Below are 9,461 nucleotides of genomic sequence, written 5' to 3' on the forward strand. Positions count from 1 at the left end.
TTTTTAGAAATATAATCAGCTCAGTTTTGTCCTCGTTGAATTTAAGCTTGTTGTTTTCATCCATGTTTCAACTTTATCTAGACACGCTGCGAGTGCTCTTTTGTTTCTTCATCGCCATTACATCTACTTACTACTACAACCACCACCACATTATCACTATCACTATTATCGAAACCACTGTGTTATCATCACCATCACCTCTACTACAACCACCACCACATCATCATTTCAACCCTAAGTCAAGTAATACAACTACCACCACCAAATCATCGTCACTACAACTGCTACAGCCACCACTATGTCATCATAACCCCAAACACTACAAGCTCTACCACCACCACATCATCACCAGTCCTCTATTACTACAAACACCCCCACGGCATCATCACTACTACAACTACTACTACCAGCTCATGATCACCACGACCTTCACTACTGCAACCACCACCACCACACCATCATCACTACCACTACACAACCACAATCACTTCGTTATAACAGCAACTACTACTACAATCACCACCGCCACATCATCACTACCACTACTGCAACAAGAGGCAGCAATTGCTATAGTGTGCAATATTTGTTTTGTTTATCTTATCATGCGCTGTGAATAATATCAATCAATGTTTCAAATTGTACATGTTAAATAAGCTTCTCACAAAACATTATGTATTTACTAGGACTTTGCCGCTCACAAAATATTATGTATATACACTCCACTCCCGATAATCGCAACTCATTGGGATCAGCGAAAATGTAACAATTTATCGAAGTTGAGTTTCCTGTCCAATATTGCAACATTTTACACATATATGGTAAACTCAAACCAGTTGTTGTAAACATTGTTCTTAGTCCACCACAGACTGAGCATTTGATTGAAATAAAAGCCATATGGCAGCCCTGTATAGATTTTGACAAAGAATAGCAGCTTTTATCATCTTATTCAGATTTGATTCTCTTTCACTCTTTTTATTCTCAACATTAAGCTCTCACCAAACCCGTTGGTCACAATGCTCAGTTGTCAATCCCAAAACAAAGGATATCTCTCAGTCTATGTTTACAACAGTCATTATCTACCTGTTGTCAAGATTATACTCAGCCCCCTCGCCTCCTATTTAATAGTCACAGATGATATAAAAAAACCCATACTGCAAAGTCCGGCCTCTTTTGTCTCTAATAGAGTGGTGACACAATACTGTAGCACTAAACCCCGCTCACTCTTGATTCTTCAACCTGTCATGATTTCACCCATGATGAAATTTAATCATGGTGTTTTGTTTGATTGATTTCTTAAATTTTCCACTTTTTGAGGTCGAAATTTGTTGCGATTAACTGAAGTTTTTTCCAATTAACCAGTGAATTTTATATATAATTAATTCTGTTTCTTGGGAAATGTTGCAATTAAACGAAAATTGCAATTAACCAAGTTGCAATTATTTGGACTGGACTGTACAAAGAATTGGCCTCTCACAAAATATGATGAATATACTAAGACTTGGCCTCTCACAAAATATTTTGAATATACTAAGACTTGGCCTCTCACAAAATATTTTGAATATACTAAGACATGGCCTTTCAAAAAATATTATGAATATACTAAGACATGAATATACTAAGACATGGCCTCTCACAAAATATTATGAATATACTAAGACATGGCCTCTCACAAAATATTATGAATATACTAAGACTTGGCCTCTCACAAAATATTTTGAATATACTAAGACATGGCCTCTCACAAAATATTTTGAATATACTAAGACTTGGCCTCTCACAAAATATTTTTAAATACTAAGACTTGGTCTCTCAAAAAATATTACGAATATACTAAGACTTGGCCTCTCACAAACTATTTTTTATATTATACTAAGACTTGGCCTCTCACAAACTGGTAAGCTCTTGGAATCTACATCTGTTCCCTACTTGTGCTATATTCTTTAGTCTTACTTTTCTTGTGCATTTTTAACTGTAAATCTATAACATTTTTACTGTCTCATTTTCTTGGTGCTGAAATGACCTAAATGTGTTAAAAGTGCCATATAACCCAAAAAAAAACATAAAACAAAACAAAATATTTTGTTTACACTCAGATTAGGCCTCTAACAAGATATATTAAGACTAGGCCTCTAACAATATATTTTGTATATACTGAGAATTGAGTTGTTTTACCTATTTTTAATGGTCACAATTTTTTGTTGCAGATATTTGACGTCATCAAGCTTCTGGAAACAAGGATGGCCATATTGGGGCGGTAGGGGAGGATGGCCATGCAGGGGTGGTGAGGTCATAGAGGATGGTTGTGGTATTCAGTGGAGCAATTGATGGACCATGTTGGAGGGCCCCTGGGATTGCAATGGCAGTAATCTTGATGATGGAGGTGTTGTTGGTGGCGAGGTGATGATGGAGATGTAGATGATGGAGCAACAGTAGTGACATTGTTGGTGAAGGTGGCATTGTTGGGTGACGAGATGATGGAAATCATGATGGTAGGGTTGTGGTGGTGAAGTGATGATGATGGGAAGTGATGATGATGGCAATGATTGTGAAGGGAGGTGACAGTGGAGGAAGGGATGATGGTGGTATTGGTGGGGTTGCAGTGATTGTGATGAAGGGATTGTGTTCGTCGAGGAAGGTGGTGGTGGGTGGAAGTTGTGGGGAGGATGAGGATGCTGAGGTAGATTCAGTGATAAAGTGATGGTGGTGGTGTGATTCTGGACTTGGGTTCAAGTTGATTCCAACTGGTTGGGGCCGGATGAGTTACATTCTTGTTCTTTGTTGACAAGATGATTGTGGTTGGCATTCGCATGGATTTGAAATACAGATGAGTGTACCTCAACCGGTGGGGGTGCATTTATTTGTGTCTCAGGTCCATACCCAAGTGCAGTAGGTGGACTGGAGGCCTACAGAAAGCCCGAATGTGTTTGGGCAGAATGTTGATTTACATTTGTCTTGAAGACGGGGGATAGGGATGTGATTTGTTTGACTCTTTCTGGTTGGGTCATTTCGACCCTGGGTTTGGAATTGTTCCATTTATCGGATCTTTATTGTTGAACCTGCTTCTACAATTTTCGCCAAGCCATGGCTTCCACTTATTACCACTAACCTCACAGCATGGTCTCTTCTATCACAACCACTATGACTCTACCATTACTTCCCATCATCCCATCCAAAGCTATCACTTCCCAACACAACCACTGCCATCAGAATCACCTCCCATTATCATCATCTTCACCACCATAGCCCTGCCGGAGTGACTTCCATCATCACGTCACCTGCCTTGCCATTTTCACCATCATTGTCACTGCTGCTGCTTTCATCATCTCCATCTCTGCCATCACTTCTATATCAACACCACTTTCTTCATCTTGAGCTCTGCTGTTGCAATCTTGGCCAACATGATCCTGAAGGTTACTCTAGGAATGCCATAGTCATTTTCAGTGGCTTTATCATCCCTGCATTGTCAAGCGAGCAACTTCACCTCGAGGTAGGTTTCTCTCTCTCTCTCTCTCTCTCTCTCTCTCTCTCTCTCTCTCTCTCTCTCTCACTCTCTCTCTCTCACTCTCTCTCTTTCTCTCTCTCTCTCTCTCTCTCTCTCTCTCTCTCTCTCTCTCTCTCTCTCTCTCTCTCTCTCTCTCTCTGTTCGTGTGCTTGTATGTGCTTTCATGTATCTCTGTTGACTTATTTAACTTATTTAATTTCTTTGATCATTTTTTTTACTATTACACAACATAAACATGAATTACATTTTTTTTCTTCTCTAAAGGACGGCATCAAGAGACGGGAATGGATTCTGCACTCTTCATAGGACTGTAGACTTCACCTCGAGGTAGGAATTCCAGTTGGTCTCTCTCTCTCTCTCTCTCTCTCTCTCTCCTCTCTCTTCTCTCTCTCTCTCTCTCTCTCTCTCTCTCTCTCTCTCTCCTCCTCTCTCTCTCTCTCTCTCTCTCTCTCTCTCTCTCTCTCTCTCTCTCTCTCTCACTCTCTCTCTCTCTCTCTCTCTCTCTCTCTCTCTCTCTCTTTCTGTTCGTGTTCGTGTATGCGCGTGCATGTGTCTCTGTTGACTTATTTAACTTATTTAATTTCTTTGATCATTTTTTTTACTATTATACAACATAAACATGAATTACATTTTTTTTCTTCTCTAAAGGACGGCATCAAGAGACGGGAATGGATTCTGCACTCTTCATAGGACTGTAGACTTCACCTCGAGGTAGGAATTCCAGTTGGTCTCTCTCTCTCTCTCTCTCTCTCTCTCTCTCTCTCTCTCTCTCTCTCTCTCTCTCTCTCTCTCTCTCTCTCTCTCTCTCTCTCTCTCTCTCTCTCTCTCTCTCTCTCTCTCTCTCTCTCTCTCTCTCTCTCTCTCTCTCTCGGTTGACTTATTTAACAGGGGAAGACATTGTAGGGAAAAGACATCATGATACTTTGATAATTAATTATTATTGCTATACAATAATAGCTAATTGAATAAATAAGGAATGAATACACGATAAGAAGATACAAAGAGTTTTCAACAGCTGTGAACTGTAAACTACTGATGATCAGTATTGCCAGGTTGGCAGATTTTCCACCAAATTTGCAGATTTTTTATCATCGCGTGGCAGGGGAAAAATGCCTGCGGATGGCAGATTTTTGATGATTAAAAAAAAAGTAATAAAAGTATAGCAATCGTCTAATTATTTCTTCTTTTCTCCCATTTCAGTGGCTTGATCATCCTTGCCACCGTCAAGCAAGTCAAGCAAGTCAAGCAAGTCAAGCAAGTCAAGCACATCAAGCCATCAATGGTGACTCTTATCACCATTGCAACTTTCACCATCAATGGTGGCTCTTATCACCATTGCCTCTTTCACCATCAATGGTGATTCTTATCACCATTGCCACTTTCACCATCAATGGTGACTCTTATCACCATTGCCTCTTTCACCATCAATGGTGACTCTTATCACCATTGCCACTTTCACCATCAATGGTGATTCTTATCACCATTGCCACTTTCACCATCAATGGTGACTCTTATCACCATTGCCTCTTTCACCATCAATGGTGATTCTTATCACCAGTGCCACTTTCACCATTAATGGTGACTCTTATCACCATTGCCTCTTTCACCATCAATGGTGACTCTTATCACCATTGCCTCTTTCATTTCCTCCTTTCATGTTTCTTTATTTCCTCTTTCCGACACCGTCCTATCTATTATTTTCAATCCTAGATTATAAAATACAAGCACTTAAAGAATTTCATTCACCAAGATTTAAATGCACAATCTTTCACCACTGTCAGTTCCACTATATCTATAGTTTGATTAGACTAGGAAACTCATACCCTGATTCAGCTAAAAGATCATGTGGCAGTCATATTCATAGTATAACCTTACTAACCAATGCTGCCTAGGGAAAGACCACATGCACAGTAGATAAAGCAGCGACGGACGCTCTGCTAGAGAGTGGGAAAGTGGGTGGCCACCCTTGGACTCCTTAGGGAGCAAGGGACTAGGTTACTAATATTAACACCTCCCCCAGCCCCCCAAGAAACCTCCAAAGTTGCACTCAGTCCTATTATAATCTATACTATACCTAAAAGATTCTTAAACTTACTCTTAGGTAGAGGTCGTCTTGAAATGGTGCACCACATTTCTCTGCATGTTTTTTGGCTACATTCAGCTGCCTTTTCAGGTTGGATGGGAGCATCACCCTTGAATCCTATACCTATGATGTTCGCATGGGTGTACGATCCGATAGTGATGTCGTTTCTTCTTCTCTTTACTAGCCTATCCTGCTTCTTTGGTTTGTGATTGTATTTTTGACAGGGGATATTTTTTTTCTGTAAATCTTCTGCCTGTTTGTTCTTGGTTATTTATAATTTAGCTTATGATATCTTTAGGTTATGATTTTGATTTACATTTGTACTATTTTTGTTGGATTGCTTGTTTTTTTGTTTCAGCGGTCTCTCATATAACCTCAATTGTGTTGGAAGAGACCTAAAGCAACAAACAAACAAAAAAGCTGCCTTTTCACATCATCCATAAATGTTCTTGGTAGTTTGCCATTTGGTCTTCTGCCTTCAACTTTGCCCTCTAAAATATTTTTCATAATGGAGTTTTCTTTTTACATTACCAAAATATAAGTTGTCTTGATTTTCTTGTGTGGAGCAAGGTTGTTTCAATTTCTATGATATAACAAACTTCTTCGTTGTTTTTTTAATAATTTGACTTTCCCGCTTATCTTTTCAAGTTGTATAAATGTCCACATTTCAAATGCTTCTATGTTTTTTCGAGTACTTTATTGAGGGTGCTCGTTTCTGAACCAAAAAGCAGTGCTGAGTGAACATAGCATTTCAGAACACGGAGTTTGGTACTGAGTTGAATTCAATCTGCCGTTGATTTTGCTATTGCTATTCTGGTTTTAAGTTCTTGATGACATTTTCCAGTGTTTTCTACCTGCTGTCCTAAATACTTGATACTGTTTCTAGATTTTTTCGATTAATATTTATGTTGACTAATGCTTCTCCCTTTCTTGTTACCACCATTGCCTTGGTCTTATTCACATTCATGCCCAATCCCAACTTTTCACTATTGTTCTTTACAGCGTCTTTAAATCATTTTTATTTTCTGCCAAAAACATATTGTCATCGGTATATCTAAAGTTGATGTTTCTGCCTCAAATTTTGATCCCTGGTAGATGGTCAGTTTCTCTGAAGATAAACGTTGTGTATAAGTTAAAAAGATATGTGACAGTACACAACCTTGTCTGACTCCTCTTTTGATTTCAGCATATGGTGAAAATGCTAACATTTTGATGTATTTTAGAAGAAACCACGTTTATGGTTTGATTAATGGATATGACACATTTTTATGTGACTGAATCCAAAGTTCGATATTAAGTAAAAAGTGTGAAAGCCCGTGTCAAAAATAACAAATGCCGTTGTAAAGTAATGAACACTTCTGCTTATGATAAAATGGTTTTGTCATTTTCAAGAAAACAAAACTTTTTTTCTTCCATTCGCTCTTCTCCATACCAGCCAAATCAACCGTAAAACTGTTTTGAGGAAAAGGTTCACCATTATTATTTTTTCATCCAATAATCCCATTTTGTATCACATAATGATAATTGCGTCAATTATAATATTATATATGTATTGATTCCTATCAAATCCCGTTCTTTCCTATCAACTTCTGTTCCAAATTGAATGATACTAATACTAATTAAGATATGATGGCCTGGGTTTTAGAAATAGAAATAATTTTAAAAATTATTTATCAGGTATACAATTTCATAGATTTCATAGGGGTTTAGTTTTGCATTTCTATTACCGTTTATAGAGCTGTGCAAAATCATCCTTAGATTTGCCACAAAATGCTATCACTATAAAGTATTTAGTAAGAATTAATAGACTCAGCATTTATATCACGCAATATCCACTTAACATGCTCAAAGTAAAATGAGTAGATTGAGACATGATGTCTATTAGGCGATATTACTAGAATGCACACGTGATCTCATTGTATATATAAATCCCAAATACTTGTGGTACTGTATTTTGTATTGTTTTTGTTTTAAAAAGATCCAATTTTATTCACTACCATCTGGTGACCTGCCACTCAAAACCCTCACAATTCTCAATTATATCGGATCAGAGAAAAAGTTCAATTTTTGAACCACATTTCATGGTTTGTTTAATATGATATTATCACTTGATTTAGTGTGGCTAAATCTAAAATTAGATATTATCGTGGCTGAAGTTGTGAGAGTGAAAACGCGTGTTGTAAAATGATAAGTCCCGTCAAACATTTTAACATTTTGATGTATTATAGAAGAAACCCCATTTATGGTTTGATTAATGGATATGACACATTTTTATGTGACTGAATCCAAAGTTGGATATTAAGTAAAAAGTGTGAAAGCGCGCGCTTGTCAAAAATAACAAATGCTGTTGTAAAATAATGAACACTCCTGCTTATGATAAAATGGTTTTGTCATTTTCAAGAAACCAAAAACAAAAACTTTTTCTTCTTCCATTCGCTCTTATCCATACCAGCCAAATCAACCCTAAAACTGTTATGAGGAAAAGGTTCACCATTATTATTTTTTCATCCATTCATCTCATTTTGTATCATATAATGATAATTACGTCAATTATAATAATATATATGTATTGATTATTCCTGAATTATATAATAGTTGTCTCTCTCTGAAATAGAATTATGTTGTGTTATGTAACTTGTAATTACGAAAGTAAAGATTTACAACATAATTGACATGATATCTATAGTTTGATTAGACTAGGAAACGCATACCCTGATTCAGCTAAAAGATCATGTGGCAGTCATAACATAGTACAAACTATAACTTGCAATAATACAATCTGCCCCCCCCCCCTCCTCCCTCCCCCAATTAAAAAATTCATGAGATGATATTTTTCACTTGTAAATCATCTCTCTATTATGCGTTGTATAAATTTTGTTTTACACATATGATTTGTAAACATTTGAGTGTATTATGAGTGGGGACCTGTGGTTAGGTCATATCGGTGATCTCAAACTAAGTACATTGATTGTGAATCTATTTGAAATAATTCCACTTTGTCTTAATTTCTCTTTTTACTGGCGCTGATATGACCTAGATGTGTTTCAAGCGCCTTCTATTCTTTCAAAACAAACACAAACTACAATGTAACTTAACTCATATTCATAGTATAACCTCACTAACCAATGCTGCCTAGGGAAAGACCACATGCACAGTAGATAAAGCAGCGACGGACGCTCGGTTAGAGAGCGGGAAAGTGGGTGGCCACCCTTGGACTCCTTAGGGAGCAAGGGACTAGGTTACTAATATTAACACCACAAATACTTGTGGGACTGTATTTTGTATTGTTTTTATTTTATAATAATCCAATTTTATTCAATACCATCTGGTGACCTGCCACTCAAAGACCTCACAATATTCAATTATATCGGATGCGTGTTGTAAAATGATAAGTCCGGTCAAACATTCTAACATTTTGATGTATTATAGAAGAAACCTCATTTATGGTTTGATTAATGGATATGACACAGTTTTATGTGACTGAATCCAAAGTTCGATATTAAGTAAAAAGTGTGAAAGCCCGTGTCAAAAATAACAAATGCCGTTGTAAAGTAATGAACACTTCTGCTTATGATAAAATGGTTTTGTCATTTTCAAAAAGACCCTAAAACTGTTTTGAGGAAAAGGTTCACCATTATTATTTTTTCATCCATTAATCTCATTTTGTATCATATAATGATAATTGCGTCAATTATAATATTATATATGTATTGATTCCTATCAAATCCTGTTCTTTCCTATCAACTTCTGTTCCTTCCAAATTGAATGATACTAATACTAATTAAGATATGATGGCCTGGGTTTTAGAAATAGAAATAATTTTAAAAATTATTTATCAGGGTATACACTTTCATAGGATTTCATAGGGTTTAGTTT

At 36.9% G+C, this 9,461-nt stretch overlaps 2 protein-coding genes across 2 annotated transcripts in view; both read left to right on the plus strand.

Annotated features, from left to right (window-relative positions):
* LOC144974194 (uncharacterized) overlaps positions 1-3,482 on the plus strand; it is a 13,136-nt gene extending 9,654 nt beyond the window's left edge. Inside the window, exon 9 of the mRNA XM_078917142.1 lies at positions 2,205-3,482. Coding sequence (XP_078773268.1) covers positions 2,205-2,325 — 121 coding nt within the window. The 3' untranslated portion in view covers positions 2,326-3,482. The remainder of the gene's footprint in view (positions 1-2,204) is intronic.
* Positions 2,332-6,782, plus strand: LOC144974317 (uncharacterized). Its single transcript, XM_078917182.1, has 4 exons — positions 2,332-2,411; positions 3,767-3,829; positions 4,151-4,213; positions 4,703-6,782. Exons 1-4 carry the CDS (start codon positions 2,332-2,334, stop codon positions 4,860-4,862), a joined length of 366 nt encoding a protein of 121 aa, XP_078773308.1. The 3' UTR covers positions 4,863-6,782.
* Positions 6,783-9,461: the final 2,679 nt, after the last annotated feature.

This window comes from Berghia stephanieae, chromosome 1, assembly GCF_034508935.2.
Source record: "Berghia stephanieae isolate SIO BIC M18660-M18661 chromosome 1, UCSD_Bste_1.3, whole genome shotgun sequence".
Taxonomy (NCBI): Eukaryota; Metazoa; Mollusca; class Gastropoda; order Nudibranchia; family Aeolidiidae; genus Berghia; species Berghia stephanieae.

What these genes read in the sequence shown, in the direction of transcription:
- LOC144974317 (XM_078917182.1), top strand. Translation starts at nt 2,332, where the DNA reads ATGTTGGAGGGCCCCTGGGATTGCAATGGCAGTAATCTTGATGATGGA. An exon ending in GGCGAGGTGATGATGGAGAT is followed by an intron (nt 2,412 to 3,766) that starts GTAGATGATGGA and finishes TCTTCTCTAAAG; the next exon opens with GACGGCATCAAGAGACGGGA. An exon ending in ACTGTAGACTTCACCTCGAG is followed by an intron (nt 3,830 to 4,150) that starts GTAGGAATTCCA and finishes TCTTCTCTAAAG; the next exon opens with GACGGCATCAAGAGACGGGA.